Source organism: Abramis brama (genome assembly GCF_963993115.1).
Source record: "Abramis brama genome assembly, chromosome: 5".
Taxonomy (NCBI): Eukaryota; Metazoa; Chordata; class Actinopteri; order Cypriniformes; family Leuciscidae; genus Abramis; species Abramis brama.
The window spans coordinates 48,176,464-48,203,493 of NC_139967.1; the positions used below are offsets into that span (position 1 = coordinate 48,176,464).

General features: G+C 37.5%; 1 protein-coding gene across 1 annotated transcript in view; it reads left to right on the top strand.

Moving 5' to 3' along the window:
- Positions 1-26,533, top strand: part of pappaa (pregnancy-associated plasma protein A, pappalysin 1a) — a 106,522-nt gene extending 79,989 nt beyond the window's left edge. The window contains exons 16-23 of the mRNA XM_084114363.1: positions 2,724-2,907; positions 4,217-4,418; positions 4,542-4,737; positions 7,714-7,861; positions 8,930-9,045; positions 15,795-15,866; positions 17,025-17,123; positions 26,182-26,533. Of these exons, the coding sequence (XP_083970489.1) occupies positions 2,724-2,907; positions 4,217-4,418; positions 4,542-4,737; positions 7,714-7,861; positions 8,930-9,045; positions 15,795-15,866; positions 17,025-17,123; positions 26,182-26,286 (1,122 nt within the window). The 3' untranslated portion in view covers positions 26,287-26,533. The remainder of the gene's footprint in view (positions 1-2,723; positions 2,908-4,216; positions 4,419-4,541; positions 4,738-7,713; positions 7,862-8,929; positions 9,046-15,794; positions 15,867-17,024; positions 17,124-26,181) is intronic.
- Positions 26,534-27,030: the final 497 nt, after the last annotated feature.

The following is a 27,030-nucleotide window of genomic DNA, read 5'->3' on the forward strand; positions in this document are numbered from 1 at the left end:
TTTTTGTTTTATTTTAGTATGTTTATTTTATTACATCATAATCATCATCATCTTCTTCCGCTTATCCGGGGCCGGGTCGCGGGGGCAGCAGTCTAAGCAGAGATGCCCAGACACTTCTTCCAGCTCTTCCGGGGGGACACCAAGGTATTCCCAGGCCAGCCGGGAGACATAATCCCTCCAGTGTGTCCTAGGTCTTCCCTGGGGTCTCCTCCCGGTGGGACGTGCCTGGAACAATTTCCCGGGAAGGCGTCCAGGAGGCATCCGGAACAGATGTGGAGGAGCAGCGGCTCTACTCTGAGCTCCTCCCGAGTGACCGAGCTCCTCACCTTATATCTAAGGGATCGCCCAGCCACCCTGCGGAGAAAGCTCATTTTGGCCGCCTGTATCCGGGATCTTGTCCTTTCGGTCATGACCCATAGTTCATGACCATAGGTGAGAGTAGGAACGTAGATCGACCGGTAAATCGAGAGCTTCGCCTTGCGGCTCAGCTCTTTCTTCACCATGACAGACCGGTACATCGACCGCATTACTGCAGAAGCTGCACCGATCCATCTGTCAATCTCCCGTTCCATCCTTCCCTCACTCGTGAACAAGACCCCGAGATACTTGAACTCCTCCACTTGAGGCAGGAGCTCTCCACCAACCTGATTTTATTTCAAGTAACACAACAGTTTTTTTATGGTTAGTTTATAATAACTCTGATCCAAATGCATTGAACTGAATTGTATTTTAACAGATATTGAACAGGAGAAGTTTCTTGCATGATTCAGACTTCCTTCACAAAGGGCAGGATATTATTTTCCCGTTTTTTCTTCCGTTGGTGAGTTGTTTTCAGCTGCGCTCTGATGCACGCATGCCTAAAGGTCAGCGGTTACCTTCATACACCCTCGTGTCCTTAACAAGAGTATAAAACCTTGTCTGATGTGATAATTATATCAATTGTAATTCAGCACTCGCTCTCAGATCAGGCACTTTCGGGAATTCTGTGCAGATGTTCTAAACATATTGATTGAATTTATCATGTGGAAAGCATATGTTTTTATATGGAGAAATAAGAAAGTGAGTAATGGCTGGGTAAGAAGATATTGTTGTGGTGTATTAAATAATCAAATAAAAAGCTGAAATATATGAGAAAGAAAGAATATCTGCTCAAGCATATCAATAGTGTGCAGTGGTGTATTACTAATTAGTGCTTTATAATGAAAGTATAAGTTATGTTATGGGACAACATTTGCAACTAATGATTGTTACTAAATTGCTTAAATTATTGATATTTCACTGGTATCTAAACATTTGAACCGCTGACCCGATCCTCAGCACTGAGCCCTGCTGGAGCTGCTCTAAATATGTGCTTTACTATTAAATGAAAGATAAAATATGATAGAGCAATAGAATGAAGAGTGAAAGTAACAGAAGTTCATACAATGCATTTTAGCAGGCTTAATTAAGCATGGAAATAACTGAAGGAAATATTTATTTGAAGAACAAATTAAGCCAACTAATATGATTTATATTCTTTTGGTTTCTCTACCAATACATTTAAAAATTACAAATGCAGTGAAAATACAGGTATCGGTTTCCGGTATCGGTATCGGCGAGTACCAAAAATGAAAGTATCGGTATCGGACTTGTTCTGGAAAAAGTGGTATCGGTGCATCCCTAAAAATAATGGATCGAAGATGCTTTTTGTCATATTTTTCTCAGTGTTTCTTTGCAACTAAAAGCTACCAGGGAAGATATTATCCGCTTGTTATTTTATTGAAATCAGATTCCAAAGATATTCTCTGTAGGTATTTCAAAAGCACATTATACATTGAAGTTACGACAAAATCCTGGGTCAAATATGTTTCAAGGTCTGTAACCAGATGTCAGGTTGTTTTGGGGCATTTTTGGAATAACAAAGTTTTGGTCAAGAGTATGTGCCAACATTTTTGCACTGCGGTGTCCAAACTACACACATTGTCTTCTTATTTTCAAAACACTGTGCATCAAGTGAAGCTTTAAAGGAAGATGAATATGTGTTATCATTGGATTGTAGCTGTCTGAATCGAGAGCCTGTAAGTGACTGATTTGGATAGTAGGCTCCTCGCACCACCAAACAGGAGCTCAGATCATTGTACTGATTGTCAAAAGGCCTTTTACTTGTTTAAAAAGACTAAACTATCAATCAGATGACAGAAGACATGTACAATAGTAGTTTGTGTACAACTTTTTTTTTTTTTTTTTCATCATGTTGATTATTTACAGGCCAATTGGGTATCAAACATTATGCTTTATAGGGTTAAAATATCATCTAATTTGGTAGGGTTTTGTTATCTGCAGAGTAAATGATAAATATGAATTGTATATCTAAAGATTCAATCAACATTCATATTGTAATCTGAAGTATCACTTGCAAAGGATATTTTGTTTCTTATTTTGTCATCAAAAAACACAATGCAAGACTTGGCAATTCTCATGCAAAATACTAATGCACTAGTGAAGCTGTGCAACTGTGAAGCTGTACTGTGAAGCTGCTTTGATACAATCTGTATTGTGAAAAGCGCTATATAAATGAACTTGACTTGACTTGACTAGTACGGCTTTTAGGCCCATGCATGAGAGGAAGAGATGTGACTTTTTGCAGCACTACTACTCCCTACATCGGTGTCAGCCCTAGTGCACTGTGTGGTCAGCATGACATATTGAACTCTAGCTGAAAATCTGACGTGTTTTCTGTGCAGACGGATTCAACCGTGACCATCACCTGTGCTGATAGGAAATGGAACAAGCAAGTATCGTGTGAGCCGGTTGACTGTGGGCTGCCAGATAAGTACCATGTGCACCCTGCCCAGTTTGATTTCCCAGAAGGCACCACCTTCGGCAAGAAGAGCACGTTCCAGTGCAAGGAGCCCGCTCAGCTTGTGGGTGAGAAATGCTGGAAAATCTCAGTGTTACTGAACTTTGATGCAGTGAATAGGTTACCTGGTTAAACTGTCCATTTTTTTTATTATTTTTTATATATATTTTTTTTAATTTCCATGCACATTAATACATACTTGATTTTAATGAGCATTCCCAGCATAAAGGATGATAAATGGCTCATTGCAATAACAAGAACTACATCAATAATAAAACTTGATGAACTTGATAAAACTTAAAAAAAAGAAAAGAAGAAAAACTCTGATTGTAATAATCATAATAAACAATTCCTCCGCCAAGTAATTTGTGACGTGCAGCTGTGTGCGATTGCAACATCGGGCATTGCGATGTAATTCAGTCATGTGTGGCCACAGGTATTTCTCAGAGGTTTGGGACGTGACTCATCCAGTCAGAATTTAGAGGAACTTTCAATTTTATAACACTTAATTTAACTCTTCTCACTATGGTTAACAACTATTACTATACTGATAGTCAGAAATCATTTGCACTGGGATTTATGTAGTTTTTAAAGAAGTGATTTCATGACAGTCACTTAATATATGTAAATATAAATATACTAATTTGTCCTGTTAAATTATACATACACTGCAAAAAAGTGAAGTGTTATTTTTGTCTTGTTCCCCAAACTTAAGTTAACAATGTCTTATTATTTTGATGATATAAATAACACACACACACACACAAACAAACACACACACACACACACACACACACACACACACACACACACACACACACACACTTATTTGATTTAAATATACAGTAAAAACAGCAATATTGTGAAATATTTATTACAATTTAAAACAACTGTTTTCTATGTGAATATATAATAAAGTGTAATTTATTCCTGTGATCAAAGCTGAATTTTCAGCATCATTACTCCAGTCTTCAGTGTCACATGATCCTTCAGAAATCATTCTAATATGATGATTTGATCATTGATTCACACTTTAGTTTGGGGAACACATATTAACTATTAACTATGACTTTTGCCTCAACTTTACTGCTTATTAATAGTTAGTAAGGAAGTTGGGTGGGATTAAGGGATGTAGAATATGGTCATGCAGAATAAGGCATTAATGTGCTTTATAAGTATTAATAAACCGCTAATATGCATGCTAATGAGCAACTAGTTAATAATGAGAAATGGACCCTAAACTAAAGTGTTACCATTTTCTTATTATTATAAATGTTGAAAACCGTTGTGCTGCTTCATGAAGACTGCTGATTTTGTTTTAATTTAATGAACTATTTTATTCTGTGTTAATCATACGAGTCTGTCGCTCATCTGCAGGCACTAATAACACTCTGACCTGTATGGAGGACGGCCTGTGGTCGTTCCCGGAGGCTTTGTGTGAGCTCCGGTGTCCAGCACCACCTCCCGTTCCCAATGCCGTGCTCCAGACCAAACGCTGCAATGAAACGGGCCTTAAAGTGGGAACCCTCTGCAAATACAAGTGCAAACCCGGATACCATGTGGCCAAGAAGCCAAAGAGGTGTGCATATGATTGTTCACAAATCAACACAGGGACTGGATAACGCACTCATCCACTCAATCCATGCCATCATGAGTTGTCTTTATCATCAGAACAGTCTCTTTCTCGTCTATTTCCCTTCAGGAGAGCCTTCAAGAGGCAGTGCACTGAAGACGGCCGCTGGTTGGAGGGCTCGTGTGAGCCGGTGACCTGTCCACCTCCTCCATCGGTCTTCTATGGCATGTACCAGTGCACAGACGGCTTCAGGTTCGACAGCACCTGCTGGATCCATTGCAACGGGGCCAACCACTCTCTGGGACCGCCGCCACCATGCAAACAGGTCTGTCTTATTCTGTAGATCCTTCTGTTTTTGGTTCTATATCCGGTTACACTTTATTTCGATAGTCCACTTTAGATATTCTACTAACTATAAGTAGATTTGCAACTACATGTCAACTAACTCTCATTTGAGTATTAATAGACTGTCTGCTTAATATCTGCTAACACTTTATTTTGTTGGTCCCCCAATAGACATTTTACTGACTATAAGTAGCTTGGTAACTATTCAACTTATTAGTCAGCTTATTCTACTAACCTGAACCCTAACACCTTACCATAACCTAGCAATCCCTTATGAAAATTAATCATGGTTTTACTACAAATATAACCAAAAAAACATGGTTTTTATAGTTAAACCATGGTAGCTACAAATTAACCATGGTTTTGATACACTTACCATAGTTTAACCATGGTATTTGTTGTAAAACTGTGGTTATACAAATTGGTACTCAATCTGCAAAAAAACTATGGTTACTACACTTTCACTATGATAAAACCATGGTTGATTTTCGTAAGGGATCTACTGACAGTTTACTACAGTCTACTCATACTCTAATGAGAGTTAGTTGACATACTTTTGTAAAGTTACTTATAGTTATCAAAATGTCTGAAGTGGACCATCAAAATAAAGTGTAACATTGTTATTCAGCAAGGATGCATTACATTAATCGGCAAAAGGATTGGCAATAAAGACATTTATACACTGCAAAAATTAATCTAGTAGGCTACTTAGTATTTTTTTAATCTACTTTTTATCTTTTATTTTTTTCCAGTACAGACTTGAAGGAAAATGAATTAAGAAAACTTGTTTTCTAAAAACAAACAACAAAGTTTCAAATTTAAGTGTTTATGTAAAAAAAAAAAAAAAAAAAAAAAAAATATATATATATATATATATATATATATATATATATACAGTGCAATGCATAAGTGAATACACCCATGCTAAAGTTGACTAAAAAGAGGAATAAAAAATCATATTTTGGAAATTGAACTTAATGCCTTAATTTAAAAAATTAGGAAAAATCCAACCTTTTAGGACACCAATTTTCTTTGTGAATGAATAATGTATCGTAAATAAATAAATGTTCTTCCTTAAAATACATGGTGCATAAGTGAGTACACCCCTATGTTAAATTCCCATAGAGGCAGGCAGATTTTTATTTTTAAGTATTTTTTTATATTTTTTTTTAGGATACTATGCATCCTGATAAAGTTCCCTTGGCCTTTGGAATTAAAATAGCCCCACATCATCACATAGCCTTCACCATACCTAGAGATTGGCATGGGGTACTTTCCATAAGATCATCTCTCAATGCAAATCAAACTAGCTTTTAGGCTAACTGAAATAAAATCATGCCAATCTCTAGGTATGGTGAAGGCTATGTGATGATGTGGGGCTATTTTAATTCCAAAGGCCAAGGGAACTTTATCAGGATGCATAGTATCCTAAAAAAAAATAAAAAAAAATACTTAAAAATAAAAATCTGCCTGCCTCTATGGGAATTTAACATAGGGGTGTACTCACTTATGCACCATGTATTTTAAGGAAGAACATTTATTTATTTACGATACATTATTCATTCACAAAGAAAATTGGTGTCCTTAAAGGTTGGATTTTTCTTAATTTTTTAAATTAAGGCATTAAGTTCAATTTCCAAAATATGATTTTTTATTCCTCTTTTTAGTCAACTTTAGCATGGGTGTATTCACTTATGCATTGCACTGTATATATATATATATATATATATAGGCTGGGAAAAGATTAATCGCGATTAATCGCATCCAAAATAAAAGTTTGTGTCTACATGATATATGTGTGTGTACTGTGTATAATTATTTTGTATATATAAATATACACACACTTGCATGTATATATTTAAGAAATATTTGTTATTTATATAAAATATATAAATTTATATATAATATAAATTATATATAAATATATACAGTATATACATGCAAATATTTCTTAAATATATACATGCATATGTGTGTATATTTATATATACAAAATAATTATACACAGTACACACACATATATTACGTAGACATAAACTTTTATTTTGGATGCGATTAATCGCGATTAATCTTTTCCCAGCCTATATATATATATATACATTTTAAAAAAGTCACTGGCGGAAAAAAAAAATCTTGTTTTCCATTTAAATAATTACATTTATTTTTCTTACCCCACTGACATATTTTTGTTGTTTTAAGCCTTAACACTTAATTTTGATAAATGTTTATTTTAATTTTATTTAGTGTAGTGTTACAGAAGATCTCTATTTCAACTTCATATTCATCAACTTCTAATACATATATTACAAAATATTAAGCAGCACAACATTGATAATCAGAAATTGTTAAAATGATTTCTGAAGGATCATGTGACACTGAAGACACTGAGTTCTGCTGGGAATTCACCTTTGATCACAGGAATCAATTATATTTTACAACATTTTCACATAGAAAACAGTTATTTTGTAATATTTCACATTAGTACTGTTTTTACTGTATTTTTATTATTTTATTTTTAACCCCTGCATCCTTGGTGAGCAGAGGAGACTTTTTTTCTTAACCATTAAAAATGTTGCGGACCACAAACTTTTGAACGGTACACTGTCAAAAATTATAAGATTAAAAAGTTATGAAAACATATGTTTTAACATTGCTTTAACTCATTAAAGTTTTTCCAAGTCAGTTTAATGTATAATTTTAGTTGAAATGGCTTAAACATCCAAGTTGATTGAACTAAAACTTTAGGGCAGCAACTTTTTTTTTTACACTGTAATTTTTTAGAGCTGCTTTACAAACTAAAATTCTATTTATTTCATAATTGGAGAACTTTGCAACATTAATACTGTTATTTTTCTTTATGAAGCATTCTGTAGTGCATAAAATGTAATATAAATAAATGTGAGACTCAGACAGGAGTGTGTTAGTGATGTGTGTCGTGTCTTCCCCGTCTCCACAGGCTGTTGGCACTAACATCATCCACTGCAGAAAGGACGGGAACTGGACCGGAAGCTTCCGGTTATGCCCTCAGATGAAGGGCCAATGCTCTCTACCTCAGAACCTGCATCCCAGCATCCGCATCAGCTGCAAGAAGGGCCACGGCATCGGTGACACTCTCCCTCAAACTCTCGCTCTTCCTCTCTCTCTCTGTGCGGCTCATTCGGAGCCGTGCACTTTTCTTCTTATGTTGGGATTGGAACGTATGATGCAGATTTTGGTTGTGTTCATCATACTGACACCATCAGAATTCAGGAAATTCATCTCAAGTTTGAAAATGTATCATCAGAATGTTAATATTAATCTCTAATGTTTTATAAATTCATAACAATCCTGGGTTATCCAAATCCAAATACTATATAATTTTTGTTTTCATGAAAAAAAGTGTAATTAATCTTTTTTTTTTTTTTGGTAACATCTCTCTAATCTATTGATACAGTATTGGTACTGTACATCTCATTTCATGTCTTATCATCTTTATTGTCTTTTTAATCAAAGCAATGATATTTTGCTTAAAGAAATCTTTAATATCATTAAGATTAGTTGCTTTGTGAGATAATTTTCATGACAATTAAACATGTCATTAAGCCAACTCTTGCCCTCAATTATATCAATGCGAAAGTCATTATTGTGAAGTTATATAATAAATAAAATAATAATAATAATAAAAATAATAAGTAAATAAATAAAATATATTTTATATTCTAAAATATATATTTTTACAGAAATCAAAACTTACTTTTAATCAGCAAGAACAAAAAAATGATCAAAAGTAAAAGACATTTATAATATTACATAATGTTTCTATTTCAAATGCTGTTCTTTTGAACTTTCTATTAATCAAAGTATCCTGAAAAAAAAAGAAGTAAAAAAGAAGATTTTTTTTCTTCTATTATGCAGTAAAATGTGACGTGAGATTCACCCACATTTACCCTACAATATATCCTGCAATTTCCTGAAATAATCCCGTTTATAACACACCACACTGTCACAGTAAAGAACTAGACACAGTAATCAGTACTTTACGAAACGTGTGCATCTTATTATGACGTTCAGATCTCAACATGTTCTCTAATGATGAGCAGACAAACTGAGCATTTCATGCATGTTTAGCAAGTCTATAGAGATGTTTATAGAGATGACACTCAAGCTTCTTTTCCTCTGTCTGTTTCCCTCAGGAGAGGAGTGCGAGTTGTCCTGCAGGGACACTAACAGTGATGTGGTGAATCTGCCGAGTAACACGACAGCCGGCAGCATCATGAGACATCACTGGATGAACCCTCCCAAAGTCAAGGTTTGTGTTTTCAGCCGCTCAGCTTTACTGGCAGGGACGCTGATCCCGAGTGTGACTCAACGTTTGAGGTGACACAGATATTGCAGCAGATATTGGATTGTGCCTGATGATTCATCAGTGTCGTTCATCAATGTCTAGGCTCGAGACTTTAGGGTCAGACGGGGGCATTGTCTATGAGGAATTCACCTCTAAAATGCGATTCATTACATTCAGTGCCTTTTCATGCAGTTATAATGATGCATACGTTCAAAAGCATTCGTTCACACCATGAATGATAACTATAATGGTAACTTTAGGGGTGGCAGTGGCTCAGTGGTCCATGTAGATTGTCTACAAACCTCTACAAACAAAAGGTTAGCTGCTCCCGACGAGCTGGATGGCGCCTTGCATGGCTGACACCGCCATCGGTGTATGAATGGGTGAATGTGAGGCAATATGTAAAGTGCTTTGGTGGCCATAGGTCTGTGAAAGCGCTATATAAATGCAGTCCATTTACCATTTAACAGTGTCCATGCTAATGTACAATAACATTCTGTTTATTTAACATTTAATAACAATAACATTTCACGGCTTTTCATGTTTAATACTGTAAAGCTGCTTGCTTTTAAACAATCTATTGTATAAAGTGGTATATGAGTGGTATTGCTGAATTGCAGAGCTCATGCAAACATCCACATCGCTATGATCAAATGCTTTCTGAACTGCTGTTTTCTCACCGCTGTCATTTTTGTTGTATTTATCCTTCTTAAGAGAAAATCGTGCAGCACATACTAACTTATTTTTACCCCAAAGCGAATAATTAAACATCATTTATTATTGTCATTCTAAACCCAGCTTTTAACCCCGGGTAAAGAAACATTTCACTCTTGTAATTTTGAAGAAATTACAACAGCCAATCGAGTGCTTTTGGACAGTCACACACTGAGCATTGTTATAAACAGTAGTTCCAGCGTTTGAGGGGGAAATGTCAAATGGTGACATCAAACATGACAATTGTAATGAAGAAAACTGACCATTTCATTTTTACCTTTATAGTCCGAAAAGTCCATTTCAGATAAACTTGATAGTACAGTCGGCAATATATAAGGATGACACTGCTAGAGCAAATTCATAAATTATCCACCAAAATGTACACGCAAACACACACGCACACACACATTGGGTTTCCATGTTTTATGGGGACATTCCATAGACATAATGGTTTTTATACTGTATAAACTGTATATTATCTCCCCTTAAACTAACCCTACCCCTAAACCCATCACACAAAACTTTCTGTGTTTCTGTGCACACAAAAAAAGTCCCCAAAAGGTCAAAATTTGCTGTTATTTCTCAGCGAACACATGCAGCGATTGTAACTTTGCATTGAATGTCGCAGTTCCTCCAATTACTGTTCATTAGCCGCAGGCTCAGGCATGCATGGCTTTCCCAATTACCTAGCATTGGTAAAACAGGGTATGATTACAGTAATCTCTGAACTCATCTGAACCACAGCAAGGCAGAGGCCAAGTCATAAAAGTTAAAAAGCCATCTGTAATCACTATAATTTAAACAATGACCCTGTTACTGGCATTAGTAGAAAGACTTAATATACATTTACCTGTCAGAAGTGTTGCAGGGTTTCAGTGTTGACTGCTGGATTTGACTAGCGGTGTTACGATGGCAGTCTTCAGGCTGTTTTGCTGAACACCTTTCAGGCAGGAACATCGAACTTCGTTTCTTGCTCAATTCATCAAAAGGCTGGAATAGATTGGAACAGATTTTAAAACATTTTTTGTTTTTTTTTGTTAATGATTAAAGAGAAAACCTGCATACATTAAATGACTGAGGATCAAATTCCAATCTCATTCAGAAATATAAACACCTAGGAGATGCATAAAAAATAAAAACATGATGTTGTCTAACTGTGGCTTAAAATATCAAACATGTTTGATTTCCATTGACTGGACGGATTTATAGCCTGAAGCTTAAAAATGCCCATTAGTCTGTGCCCATCATACACTCCAACTGCCCATCATCTGTAGTCTAATCTAGAGAAAAACTGTAATAAATAAATGAATGAATAAATAAATATTTAAAATAAATACATTTTTTTTGATTAAATATAAATAAATTGAAACTATATTTAAAATATACTTTATTATAAATATATAATCAATTGGCAATCACCATCACACATCTGCAGGTGATCGGTGCGTGGGAAAAAAGACCAAATGGGTAGGTCAAAAAAAAAAAAAAAAAACAGGCATCAGAACCGCGTCTCCTCGCAGCAGATCTGTTTGTGTGTGTGTGACAGAGGGATTCCTGCCACTGTTTTGACTTTACTAAGCTCTTAACGTGTTATCAGTTCCATCATATACCATCATATGTATGCGAACACATTGCAGCACACAGCATAGTTGTGGATGTTCGACAATTTCCGTCGCAAAATATGTCCTAAAAGACGTTTTTTCTTCTTCTTTTAGGTTCGGTGTAAAAAATGACCAGGGGCCGTATTCACAAAGAATTTTAAGGCTAAAAGTAGCTCCTAACTGGCGAATTTAGGAGCAACTCCTAAAAATAATGGGCGTGTCACTCGTAACTTTAGGACTCCTAATTTTTTTGACTAAGAGTAATTCACGAAGCATTTTAGCCCTAAAAGCAGCACCTAAGCCCACTTAAAAGAAGTCGAGAGGACTCCTAACTCACTAAGACCTATTCACAAACCGCTTTTTGTGGCATTTCACGTTGCGATGTTTTGAAAGGCGTATGCGGCGGCTACAGGAGCTCCAATCGCGAGGGAACAATTTTGCATTGTAGGCATAACTAGGGATGCAATAACGCCACCAACAACAACCAAAACTAGGCTACTCATTGCATGTAAACTAATTGTAACGTTTCATTGTGAATCAAAATAAAATGTTCTTCTCTTTGCAAACGTAGGCAGAGGCATATAGTGGCAGATTAATTCAATAATATTGCAAAGATATTGCATCAATCCATATGTTTCATTAGGCTACTAGGCTGTTTGTTTTGCCTTACTCTTTATTCATTTAGGCTATTTATTCAGTTATTCATCATCTTCCGTCCTTCGCACTACTTGTGTAGCGCACGCATTCTCAGACCTGTCACCTGTCACTCATCATCGTAGGGGAGGTGTTTGGAATCATTCCCGCATTACAATCATCAGCCAATCAAGGTGGTCACTTCAGTCAAGCTCGTGCATGAGTAATGACGTCATCCATAGCAACGAAGACTCACTCTTAGTTTAGGAGTTGTCATTTTTCTTTACTAAGAGTAGGTCTGAAAGGCGTTGTGAATAACTTTTAAGAGAAAACTCCTAGCTAAAATATTTTAGTGCGATTTAGGAGTACTCCTAGTGGTAAGATAAAATGCTTTGTGAATACGGCCCCAGGTCTAAATGTATAATTTTAACTAGTGTGAGCACACCTTAAGATGAGGGAATTTTGGGATTGATTGAAGATGCTAGAAAGTTGTAAACAAACTCACTGTGATCAAACTGATCGGCGTCCCCCCTACTTCTGTTGTGTTTAGATGGGCATTTGTGTCGAGTCAGGCGGTTTTCGGCAGAGAAATGAAACAACACGTTTCTGATTGATTTGTGTAATTGATATGATCTTCCCTGGGTGGTAATTCGAGTCTGGAGACAGAGTGTGAGGGGAAGAGGAGGCCAAATCGATGCGGCTGAAATGTTCCAGGGTGGTCGACTGAGGTCAGATCAATAACTGTTCTCTCAGCAGCCTGTGTCAATCGATGCTGTTTGAATTCCACCGCACCTGTTCACTTCTGCTCGCTGTGCAAGGGCACGATCCGTCCCGTAACCCCCGGGCCCTGATTGACACCTGCGCTAATGCTAATGGTCATGCTGTGTTTGTTGGCCGGTGCTGCGAGAACGTCCTATATATCCACACCAGCCGAGGCGTCCAGGAGAAGCAGAGAAGTAAGCTGGCGATTGCACACCGCTGCAAGCTTTACATTTAATCATTTAGCAGACGCTTTTATCCAAAGCGAATTACAAATGAGGAGAACAATAGAAGCAATCAGGCAAGAGGGCAACAGTATACAAGTCTCAGTTAGTCTAGCACAGTACACATAGCAATTTATTTATTTTTAAATCAGAAAAACAAAACAAATGGAATAGAAAAGGTAAGTGCTAGTATTAATTGGTCAGGTGCTGATGAAAACAAATGTGTATTTAGACGTTTTAAGTCTAATAAGTCTCTTAAGTCTAAGGGCGCATAAGTCTGAACTAGTGAGTTTAAGTACATTGGTATACTTTAGTAGCCATACACATCCAGAGTCTCGTTTCCCATTCTCACTTTCTTTGTTTTATGTTTCCTGCTGAGTCGGTTGAATTACTTATTGTGACGAATCGGCCCTCGAGAGCGATTCGTTTCAGGTTTCACTGCTGCCCTACTAAGAAGCTCTTCTTATTTTCTCACTTATTTGCTTTCCTGACATCAGCAAAATGACATTGCTGATGCATTCGGGTGCCTTGGCAGACCGTGGCCTTTACGTGATGCCGGCGTCTCTTCACAGAGTCGATTGTTCATGCTGGGTCCGCTGAGGGGAGTACTAATATTAACCTCTAATTAATAAACCAAACCTTTATTAAAGGCCTGAGAGCTAAATGGGATCTCAGGAGCTTCGGGAGAACAGAGTATGGCCGTCTAATATGATACAAGCTCATTCAGATGATGATGGCATGCTTTTCTGAGGGAAACAAAGCAATCTGCATTTTATCAGTCAGGCTATCAGCGCATAATGTGTTCACTAAAGTGAATCTTATATGATATAAAGGGCTGGGAACCCTTCAGGCACCAGTAAGGGTTTATTCACGAACTTCACCATTATTTACCACTGTCCTCTTGTGGAAAACACTCAAGCTCAAGTTTACTGCAGAGGGACTGAATCTGTCATTAATGTACTGTACATTTCCCCACTGATTTCTTTCTGATGAAGTCTTTTCTTCATACTGGATGGTAAAATACTTTTTTCTTCTGCAGTCTAGTGTTTTTCAAGAAAGAAAATATTGGGCAGAATTGATTTTGATTGTGAAACGATTGATTGGGGGGGTGGGGTTAAAAAATTTTTTTTAATGAGGCCATGTGGAAAATAAGTGCACTTAATTGTATTGAATGCACTTGTAGTGTACTTTGTGTCTATTAAAGGGATAGTTCACCCAAAAATGTAAATTCTGTCATTCAGCCTGATGTCGTTCCAAACCCAATAGACCCAAAAGACTTTCGTTCATCTTCGGAAAACACAAATGAAGATCTTTTTGATGAAATCTGAGAGATTTCTGTTCCTCCATTGACAGCTACGCAACTACCACTTTGACGCTTCAAAAAGTTCGTAAAGAGATCATAAAACTAATCCATTTGAATTAATTGATTCACAGATTGAATTTAGGCTTTAATTCACATATAAACATTGATCAGTGAACATAAACTGAAGCTCAACTGAAACTGAACCTGCTTGACTCGTGAAAACAAACCTCTTGCTGAAGCTCAAACGTACTGCGTAACACGAGAATAAACCTGTAGTTTTACAATCTCTTTATGAACTTTTTAAAGTGTCAAAGTGGTAGTTGCGTAGCTGTCAATGGAGGGACAGAAAGATCCTCAAAAAGATCTTCATTTGTGTTCCGAAATGAATGAAAGTCTTATAATTAAGATTTTTAGGTGAACTATCCCTTTAAAAACAATAAATAGGGTTCCCTGTGGTTCCTGCTCATGTTATACCCACAGTATCCCCTACACATGCAGTTTATTTATCAGCACTACGCAGTGAACCCTTCCCCACCTGTCCTGAAATGCTTCAGTGTTTTCTGTTCCTTCTCATTCACTGCCATTATTTTTCTCTCTTTTTTTGCATTGATTTGCTGACTGGCATGAAATGAGAAATACCTTAGTTTGCAGAGGTGGGTACAGCACAAGAAGAGGCAGGTGCTGTGTGCGTTCGTTCGTGTGTGTGTGTGTTAACGCGACAGGGAATGTTTAGGAGCTCTAGAGGTCAGACAGTCCTTTACTTTTGGCCAGCCTCACGTCAGCCTCACTGAACCCTCGAGGTTTTTTCATGAGCTAATGAACATATATATATATATGAACACATCTCTCTCTGTTCAACACCTATATCTCTCCTTAACTTGATGACGAACATGCTGGAAACAGTCGTAACTTATTCACGCAATTATACATGTTTTGAAACTGATGACATTTCACAAGATGTTTAATCTGGGTGGGTTCCTGAATTAGTTTTTTTTTTTTTTCTTCAAGTTGGCCAGACCTGATACGCTTGCAAAGGTAAACGTTCTTGTTTTGCCTTTTTCTTTTTTCTTTTTGTAGTCGCAAATATGAGACCGATTCAAATTCTGCTGAAACGCAGCTGTAGCAAGATATAATGGTGTCATCATTCCGCACAATTCAATTCAGTGTAATAATTGTGCAAAGCATGACAATAGTGTTATTATTCAGATTCATCCGGCAGTGTCAGGACAGTCAAATCAATAACTGCTAAGTTTCCCCAACTGAGTAAGAACCCAAACTCCATCAAGTGACAGAAATGGAGGATAAAAACTTGGGAGAAACCAGTTCTCCTCTGGCCTTGATGAACGAACACTGTGTGATATCGATCGGGATACGTCACACGGGCATTACATGGGAAGGAAGAGTTGTAGTTGGCCACTTTGTGGTGGCGATGGTACTTCAGAATTTCTGAAAACCTCCTTGTTTTTTGTCTCTTTTCAGCACATAGTCTGCACCATGGGCCTGAAGTGGTACCCACATCCAGAAGTCCTGCACTGCATTAAAGGTTGTGAGGTAAGAAAGTCCAAATCCTCTCAAATGGCTCTCTATCCTGAGTCTTCCCTCCCTCACTGGCGACACTCTTGCCTTGACCTCCATTTGCAGAGGCCCAAGAAGATTCATGAAGATGAAGATGTAGAGGAACTCTACACTAAAGTCAGTATATGTACAAGTGACTGTGATGTTCAGTGCTCTTTCTGTCTTTGTTTCCCCTCTGTGCTTGTCGATCACTTGGTTCAATCTGTTTGTAGTACGGATCTCCACAAATGTTTAAGTAATTCTCACTTACACCATATGTGCTCTTTCTTGATAAGAACGGATCTGCCAATGAAAAGATTCCTTTTGGAAGGAGGCCATTACCTTATGGAAGCCCATTTTTATTTTAGTCTTAATTTTATATAAATTATGACTTACTATTTTATCATTTTGAATTCTTGTCATAATTCTGACTTAGTATCACATCATTTATCCCATGATTTAGAATTTCTTGCTCATAATTTCGTATATCGTATAATTAGGACTTTTCGTCATAAACATGACTTAATATCTCAGTTTTGACTTTTTATGTTATAATTATGACTTATGGCAGAATTGTTACTTTTTAATCTCATAATTTTGATTTAGTATCATAATTTTGACATTTTGTATCTCATCATTTGACTTTATAGCTCTTAATTCTGACTTCAAATCACATAATTTCAACAATTTAATTACTAATTTATTACTTATTAATTACTTATTATACTGTATGACTTATGACAGAATTGTTACTTTTGATCTCATAATTTGTATTTAGTATCATCATTTTGATGTTTTGTCATAATTTTGACTACAATATGTCAACTTTGTGTCTCATAATCTTGACTTATGTCATAGTAAAAATGAAACTGTCAATTATGAGAGTCAAAACTATGACATAAGTGCATACATAAGTTTACATAAACTTTTTAGATTGAGTAATTATGCTTATTAATGATTAATTCATGTAAGAGTTTTATCAGAAGTACAAAAAAAGTATTTTTTCTTCAAAATGGTGGGTGTTGGAGAAGATGACTTGAACCCATGGCCATACTTATGAGACACAAACAATTAAGTATTGCATTTAGTTGATCAGCGTCTCTACATTTCTCATGCTAGTGGTGCTCTGAGTTTCTCTTTCTGTTTTTATCTCAGCCTTTCATGGGTGACAATTACTGTGATGCCATCAACAACAGAGCCTACTGCAACTACGATGGAGGCGACTGCTGTCATTCCACTGTCAAGACTAAGAAGGTGCAGTACACGTCTGCAACATTTCTCTCAACAGTGTATATTATACATGTCTAACATCAAAACCTCACTGAAACTGACTCAATTTGGTCAGTTTTGTTCATTCTGAAATGCCTGAGCCAAAGTCTGTCATCAAAGTTTTTCAGTATAATTACCTTCCAGAAATTTCTTACACAACTGCGTTCCCAAACATCAGGTTTCTGCCTCCGATAGCAAGATAACATGACCGCGTTTATTGCGTTTCATTGGCGCGCTCTGAGACGCAAGTCATTTATTATATATAAAAACTTCAATTTTTCTTAGATTTCGTTTTTTCTCTGTCTCACTGGATGGAAATGATGCTTTATTCACAAATGTTTTATGTGATATTCCAATTTTGCGCACAAGTTAGATTCGCAACGTTGGATGGGCAAGTAGCTACTGACAAGTATGAGATGCTAGTTGTTACCCACTAACCGTCTGACACTTATTGCACAAAAAAAAACGGTAAACGCGTTCTGGCAAGCTCTAATCTGATTGGCTGCCTATACGTATATTCTTGGAATGGTATTTATCAGTACGCCTGAAAGCAAAGTTGTGTTTACAAAGTATCAGGTTGTTACGATGACCGCTTCTGAGAATCTAATCCCTGGATTTACCAATGTCTGCCAGGTTAGTGGCATGCAATCTTTTAAAGCGATTCAGAGTTTTGTTTGATTTGACTTTTTCACATTCCCATTTCCCAGAATTACTTTGCACATGAACTGGAGAGCGGTTGAGTGAGTTCTTGTCTATTATTATGGTATCATTTATTTAAGATAAAACTGCCCCTAAACCACTTGTAAAAACAAACTGCGATCAGTCAGTTTAAGACATCCTTCATGTTTAGCTTAGCAGGTGACAGACAACAGCTGAAATAATTATTATTTTAAAAGGACAGAACATGTATCATGAATTCCTGTATCTTGTTTTCAACTGGCTTTTGTCAGCCTAAGATTTGGCGGTGTCATTTTCAGCATAGTGCTAAAATAAAGTGTGAATGCCAAGATTTCACACACTGGAATTCCTTTACCAGTGACAACACACATTCAATTAATATTCAACATGATGGTAATGGCATAAAATGCACAAGAGATAAATCCCATCTTATCCATCTATCTTTTCGTCCTAACAAGCCACAACAACTGACAACACATTTTAACAATTGTTTGGTTTCTGGTTTCACATCCACACAGCTGTATATTAAAATCAGATATCTTTGGAATTGGCATATCATTTTCGCTTTCAGTTCAAACACTGAACGGAGCAATGGCACCAATGCCACAAGGTTCTACAGATGGTGATTATTTTATTATCATAAAATCACTATTGCATTTAATAAATAAGTGCAGTAACTAATAATATTGCACATTTTGTCTCTTGGAAATGCACACTTGACAGTAAAGCATCGAGCTTGCATTTGGGTGCAGATGAAAATTTACTTTCATTAACAACAGTGATATATGTAAAATAGTATAAATACCTTATTTTTAAAGCATAAAATTTGAATATTCTGTTAGAACAGTGAAATATCAGTGAAATTTGTACATTGGTTTCTACAAAACTATGAAATTACAACACATTTAGTATAAATACAAATGCTAAAAAAAAACAAATATACGTAGTCCTTAAAAGGACATGGTGGTGAAATAAAAAAAAAGAGATGGAGGAAAAATTATTTGTCAGTGTTTTTGAATTCTCTTGCAAATGTTTTGCATTCCTCCGAGAAACTTTGCGTTCGCTCACAAAGAGCTCAAAAGGTTTTGCAAGCAAATGCAAAGTTTCTTGGAGGGAATGCAAAACATTTGGGAGAGAACGCAAAATCAGTGAGTTATTATTTTTCCTCACATCTCCCATCTTTTTTTCCCACCACCATTTAGGGGCTCCGTACAAATAAATACTGTAATTATTCTCCTTAACCCTTGTAATACTTTTGTTTCATTGGGCTTTAAACTAGTTTTAATCCGAGACATTCCCCGTTTCACAGATGAGGCTTAAGCTAGACTAAAATGCATATTTGAGCTGTTTTAAATGGAAGTAACTTTCACTGATATGTCTTAAAATATGTCAGTGCCATTGTTTTGCCTCAAGATGCACACCGGTAATGTTTTTTTCTAAGGCATGTTTATAAAAGCTACTTAAATGCCCTAATTGAAGTAAGGCCTAATCCCGGTTTAGTCTAAGCCCTCTCTGTGAAACTGGACCATTGGGTTTTTTAAAGGAGAATGCAGTGGCAAATTCAAGCTCTTCTCATTGGATCTCGCAGCGCAGTTTATGGTGTCACGTGATCGAGATAGTCCGCTAGTACACGTATTTGCTCTGAGCTCGTGGAATATTCCGTGAAATCACAGCCAATCAAAATGTATTTGATGTTTTATATGCGCAGCTACAATATTCAAAATTTTCATTCGTCTGAAGCAATTATGTGGCGTTGGCTTTATTTGAGAATAGTTTTTTCAGTAATTGCTCTCTTTACTCTCAAAGTCACTGTGGGTAACTTCCCTGTCTGGTTAGTTAGGCGGCTCTGGGTACTGTCATTGTCTTAAATTTTTGGCATATGGTCCGAGTGTGAGTGCATGAACAGCGATGATTCATTGAATCCAGCCTACAAGAGGATGCTTTTTGGGAGTTTCACAATGTGCAGCCGACGTCATTGAGCAGACAGGGATCTTAGCGGGAGTTGACCATGCGCCAGTGTTGATAGAAGGTTAAATTGTTCTCCAGCTATAAGCCAGACTGCTGGTGCCTCCTTCTTTCTGATAGTATGTCACACACTTGGCAGGCGAACGTCAGCAGAATGGGACGAGATAAAGTCATCTTTTGATGAGCTCAAGCTTTTTGGTTGCGTTGCATTGCATTGTAACAGTATCAGTTTGCTCACTCCTGACGTCATGCACATGGACATTTCGTTTGATAGTTATTTGAGAAACTTTGTTGTAAATATTTCTCATTTTAGATAATCTAGTGGCCTTTGGGAACTTGAAGGACAAAATGCCCACTTATAACCCTTGAAAAACAATATTCTGTACTCAAAAGATTGAGTCTGTGTCTGATGTTGGGAAAATTGGCAACTGATAGGAGAATCACCTGGCATCCTGAGCCTAGTTCAGCGTCCTGGCAGTCCTTGAAGCAAATTATATCAGCAGGGTTTTGCAAAACATCCTGTCCCTGGAAATAGCCAGGGTTTAGGGAAGAACTGTATAAAATAACTCTGAAAGAAGCAATCATATTGCGATGGATGGATTGCCAGAGTTGGATGTGATGAGGGGGAATCTGAGTTCTGGTGTTTAGCTCCAGGAGTTTCACCACATCCCCCACAAATGTGTCCTATATTTGCACCACTTTATCTTTATCTGTTTAAATTCCCAAACTCATTCATACATTTCCTGGTCAGGCCCACAAACACAAGTGCAGATCAATGGAGTTCACGCATTAGTGCACAGATAAGCGGCGGTCTGCTTTGTTTTGAGCCTCTGATTTCAAATTGCACTTAACTTCTCTGCGCCATTCCTGGAGTATTTTGACGTGATAATCACTAGAGATAGTATGTGACTGTTTGTTGTCCCTTGAAATTTGCTCCTAGTCATCCCAACCAAGAACTTTTGTGACCTCACCACCTGATTTTCATTTCTCTCAGGAACAGACAAGGATTTCTTGAGGGTTGCGAGGAATAAAATCTGTTGAAATGTTTTAAGAGCGACTGGAATTGGGAAGACCAATATGCGGGGATCAGTGTGTCCATGAAAATGTACTGCAATGTCCTGTATAAATCCTAAACAACACAATATGAGGTTTGGAAGGATTGATTGAATTGGGGAAATTTCATTAGAAAATGTCACCAGCTTCCACACTTTGGAAAGCCTGTTTGGTGACCATATACATTTCCCGATGTAAATGAATGGTTAATCTAGATATACACATCATAATTCACCCATTGTGATCGACAGCATCAGTTCAAGTGCAGATAGGTAAACGTTATATAGCAGTGCTAAATTTCGAGATTGACATCACTGAGAGTAATGTTAAATTCAGTTACGCGAGTCAGCTCTGACTGATTTTTGCGTGCTGGAATAATCGTGATAGAAGCGATACTCATGACATTTCTCCATCCACTCACCCTCTTGTCGTTCTAAACACGTATGCTATTGTTTTCAGTAAGTCTTTTCACCTGGTTCTTTTCATACAGTGACATTTCATAGTGACCAAATCTGTCAAGCTCCAACAGCTACATATAATGCGGAGATGAATGCATAGTTAAATGCGTATGTTAATGTTGACTCAGCCAGACTCTTGGCCATGTTCTTCAATGAGGTATGTCTCGCTTTGGGCGACCCTCTCTTTTGCTACGATGACTTTAAAGCAAAGGAAGCCGAGGCACTTCCCTGCTGCTTGTGTGTTTGTTTATCTTCCTTATCTCACCCTGCCGTGCTCTCGTCGTGTTCTCTGAAAGGTTTGCGTATTAACATGTTCTGGATGGCTGGCTGTATATTATTCCTCTCAGGGACTTTGAAGGTGCGAGTCAAACAGCATCTAAGGTCACTGCAGGACGCTTTACTAATCACTACAAGCTGCTGGCATGAGGAAGGAGGCCAGTGGGCATATTAGGGCTAGGAAAGAGAAAGCCTTCGGTTTTATTTAGAGGAGATTGCTTTCTGCCTGAGAATGGGAGGTTTTTAAACAAGTCAAAAGCTAGGTTTTAATTTTTAGCTCTAAAGTTTGGTGAAGTAGAGGGACGTGACCTTGTAATGTTAGGTGTCAGTGGATCAGTTTTGCCTTTTACTTATGATCATATGGATGGTTAGAAATGTCAACAAATCCCTAACCATTGCGTTTCGACACATAGCTTGTTTTGCACCTTCCACACTGAATACAATTTGGTGTAGGATTTACTTTGAAACCATTCACTCTGAAATTGCCAGTACATTTCACAAAAAGAAAACAGCATTTAACACATTGAATTAAACATGACAGTTTGCAGTAGAAGTATAAAAAATAGAATAAAAAGTAGTAAAAGTAAAAAAATAAATAATTGTATAACATACTCCAATAACCTTTTACAGTCTACTCCATTGTACATTAAAATAACACAACAAGTGTCATTAAAATAATAAAACCAACAATTCTAAACAACCAAATTCAGATTCTCAGTGGCTTTTTAAGATGTATGAGGGACAACCTGAATTCAGTGGGTTCTTGTTTGCATTTCCAACACCCAAAACTGTGCCAAGGTAATAAATGGAAGCAGGGGAACTCCTCCAGGGGCCGGCCTGCAGTCGGGCGGGAGCAAATGTGTGTCTCTTACCTTTTTATAAGACATAATTATCAACGCATGCTGGTTTTTGCCCTGCAAAGTTTATGGCTATAAAACCACATTTCCAAATGAGCTTTTCAGTTTTCCCAAATTCTTTCCTTTAATCTAAGCTGTTTTAGGGAAAAGTGTCAATGAAGTGCCAACCGTGCAAGATTGGAGCAAGATTGCTGTTTCTGCAGCAAAAAAAATAGGGTGAGAGATTTTCCGAGACTTTCACAACAAGGTTTCCCCTATCGAAGCGGAGACTTGAGGCTGTGCCTCCCTTGACTTTCCACGTTTAATGGCCTGAACACGACTACCAGTTTGAATTGAAGGACAGCATGTTGTAAATGCAACGGACGCACCAACAAACCAATGTTCAATCCATAGTTAACTTTATTAACTCTTTCCCCGCCAGTGTTTTTTTTTTTTTTTTTTTAAGTTGCCAGTCACAGTCACAGTTGCATTTTCACAGAACTTTAATGGCCCCCAGAATATTTTGTTGTATGAATATCTGAACATGCAATATATTAAAAGATAGAACAGAGCATCTGCTGTTGAACAAAAAAAAGAAACCTTTTTATTCTAGCTTTTATTTATGCATTTATCAACACTTGAATGTGTGAAAGTTTTATAAAAAAACAACAACATTTTGAATAAAATGTTTTATTTTTCAAAGACTACAGCGTGCATGAGCAATGCTTTTATCGCTTGTTTCGGCTTTTTGCATGTGTTTTAAACCAGAGATTCTCTAGTCTTTCAGAAGATGCATTACAGCGCCCCCTACCATATAACAGTGAAAACATGGATAGCCAGAAAATTCCATCAATGGCGGGGGAAAGAGTTAATATTAATAATCGGAATAATCTAATTTCCTGCTTAGTATAGTTCATCAGCCTAATTGTGGCCTATTTATGTTTGACAGGCCATGTAGAAATTTAAACCATTACTAAAGAATATGTAGTGACGTGTGCGTTTAAGAGCAGTTAATTGCAGTTAACATTAGTTAATGCACTGTGAACTAACATTAACAAACAGTGAACTGTTCTATTTTAATAAATTAACATTAACAAAGGGTAACATATAGTATGCTGTAATAATATATTGCTCATAGTCAGTTCATAACTAATGCATTAACTAATGTTAAGAAATTAGACTTTTTGTTAGATTTGCAATAAAGCTAGTTAATTACAAAACAAGTCTTAAGTAAAAAAGGTTAAGAAATGTTTATTTTGTTTAAAATACAGATTTTTTTTTTTTTTTTATGGTTTCAGTTTTAGTTAACGATAATGATCATTCTCTGAGTTTACGGTGCAAGCAGAGTGAAACTGTTATTTCTCATTTCATAAAAAAAAATAGATGAATAATCTTACGATAGCAAGAGTAAAACAAATTATCGTTGTTTCTCAAACAATAAACAGATGCCATTCAAATTCTCTCTCAGTTTTGAATGTAATAAATCACGGTCCTACAAATGCCGTGACGTACGCGGCTGAGCCTCAGTGCAAACCAACATTATTCTGGTCTGTTTTGAAGCTCTCCGTCTGCGCCCCGATCCCCAGCCCCCTTCAGCTGCAGTCTGACACATACGTGCGTTCTGCCAGGAGCCCCGCTGAGGTGGGGGGGTCGTGCGCCGTGACGTGTGTGTGTGTGTGTGCTCTGCGCTGGCCTCTGCCCCATGCTGACATTCCCAGCCACCATCGATGAGCCCCAGATGTGGCAGCTGGTCCAGCCACCCTAGGGTCAAGGGCAAAGGAAACCATGTTAAATTTGCCACCCACATCTTAGTCTGATGGTGAGATAAAGAGAGGGTGCTAAACGAGAACTGGGAAAGGTTGTGTGTCGTGAGATGGGAGGGAAGACTGAAAAAGAAGTTATGACAACTACAGCACACCTTTATTAGGGTGGTTGATAACAATCCTCGTTGATAACAAATGGTTGATCTGTTTTATGGGGTTTGAGGCTCTTGTCAGCTGGTTTCCCATCCTGGCCAGTAAACAACCTTAGGGTGTTTTTTCAGCAAGGTTAGCAAAAGCCAATCTGAATGTGTTGGAACGTGAGGGAAGGCACACGGTTGGACAGGAAATGCCATGCAGGGCAATGACGGCTGGTTTTGATATGTGTCCGGTTCATGCTTGTAAAAGCTTCACAGGAAAGACTAAGTGCTGCTCACACAAACATGTTTTGTTTTCGTTACTTAGTCATACATGCCAATTTCCGTCTGGATCACTGCACTCTCACACAACAAAAATCTTTTTCTTCATCAGTACTTGTGTCTTGTTATCCAGTAGACGTATCTTAAGATCCTTATTAAAAGTTGTTTTCTGTAACTGAAATAAAGCTACAAATATATTAAACTATAAATATTAGTAGAAAAGCTTTTCAACTTGAAAATTTGAAATTTAAAAAGAAATTTATCAAGATCATTTAACAAAATAAATCTTGAATTAAGTTAGGATTAGTTGCTATGATAGCTATGATGTAAAGGAAGGGCTAAGCTTTGCCTCCGCTAGCCTGCTAACTAACATTACAGTATTGATGTAGTGTTTACTGTAGCTTTTGTAAGCTCTTGCTTTTGTTAGACTGTTCACCGCCCCATAGGAAAATTATCTGTTTTGTGATAGTTTACCATAGTTTTCTGACAAATATGATGCATCTATAAGAACATTACAAAAACAAAAAAACATACCACTCTACACATACACGTCCTGTGAAATCCGTGCTTGCAAAGTCTGTCCTTGAAATCTGTTGTTTCTTAATATTGTCAGGGTCTGTATCGGGCTCGAAATGGTTTGAAATTGATGCCATCGTTAATGTTTACATCTCACCAGAGCTCGCAGTTATGAAGGGGTGGGACATTTCCTGAACACATGCTAAGCGCTGCCAATCACAACACACGGGGGCCAGCTAACCAATCACAGCACATTTCATATTTCAGAAGGAGGGGCTTCATCGAAAATGACGCGTTCAACCAGACTGGGGAGAGAAGAGTTTTAATAATGTAAAATATGTGAAAAATAATGCATGAAAGCATGAAAACATATTCTAGTACACCCCAAAAACAAAATCAAGACTTCGTAAAAGGGCATAATAGGACCCCTTTAATATTACTGTAATATTGATGGAGTTTTCAACTTGTTTCAAGGTCGATTGTTTTGTACAATGGGATGGACTACGTTTTTCTTACAGGAAGGTTTAAGCTAATTTACCTGTAAATTGCAGTACTACACATATCTTTACTCCTATTATGAGCACAATTGCATTATCATAATCACAATGAGCTACATTTCAACCTACCAATGGTTTACATAGTCACGTCAGAATGAAATCCGAAACTGTGTTCGCTGGTACAAATAGACATGACGTTACTCCATAATCGATGCTATGAGTTAGAAAATCCACTTTGTTGTGCACCAAGATAAATTGGCATACAAGTTCACGTCATGAACAAATCAGTCTTCTCGGCCTCTAAGACAAATGGTTAAGTTAACGTGCAAATGCGAAGTGCACATATGGTCCTGGTTTTGAGCGACTGGAGATGCAGTTTATCCCGAAAAGCATCTGAGTCCTGCCTCGAGGGAGACGCACAACAGCAGCTGGTGTCACTGACGCACTGCCAACATTCATTTGTGACGTCAAGTGCCAAACGCCATTCAAATTCTATTTTCAATCCCTCCAAGGGGCTCATACATTTTTCAAGTCCAAGTGCAGAGCATGTCTTGACCAACATGTGTTTTTCTTTTCTCCTTCAAGGTGATTCCGTTCCCCATGTCTTGTGACATCCGAAGAGAGTGCGCTTGCCGGGACCCCAATGCCTTGGAGAACCGGAAGGGCGAGCACTTGCACTCACTTGGTTAAAACGCTCCACCAAGCCGGTGCGTGGACTGGGACAGGATTAGATATTCTTCCCAGAAATGCTGCTGCTTCACAGTTGTACCTCTCTCCTCTTATAGCTGTTCATCCTTTCCAAGTCCAAGTCTACCTGCTATCTCTTACAATACAATACGTTTGGAAAAGGATCCCAATGCCAAGACCCCAAAAAAAGGACTGAAGCTGGTTTGTGTAGAAGCATCAACATCACTCACGCCCCCCCCCCCCCCCCCCAACAAAATAATTAAATAATAATAAAAATAATGCAAAGCGAAAGCAAGTGAACCAGGACGAAAAATACGAGAGGTAGATGTGATGTGATTTGACCAAAGGCCGAAAAAAGCATCATCTCAAAAGAAGAAAGAACAGTTTGATTTGTTTTATTTCGTCTCAGTCGTGTTTTAGGACGTGACCTCAGTCGTCCCTTGTGAAGCGGACTTGGTCCCAAAACAAGGATGGTACGGTTGGCTGGAAAGCAATCACATGATCGCAGGCCATTTTTAAAGACTGATCACTGATTCTTTTGATGTTCCTACAGCGAAACCATCAGAAATCCATCAAATATAAATGCGCAACGGGGAACGGCTGCAGGTCCCGCCGCACACTATTTATGAAATAATTGTGATTTGAGGTTTATTTAAAATGCACACGGATAGATCCGTGCATAAATGAGGTGAGAATGAATCGGTTTCTTTAGCATGGCTGCTGCTGTTGTTGCTGCTACGATTGCTG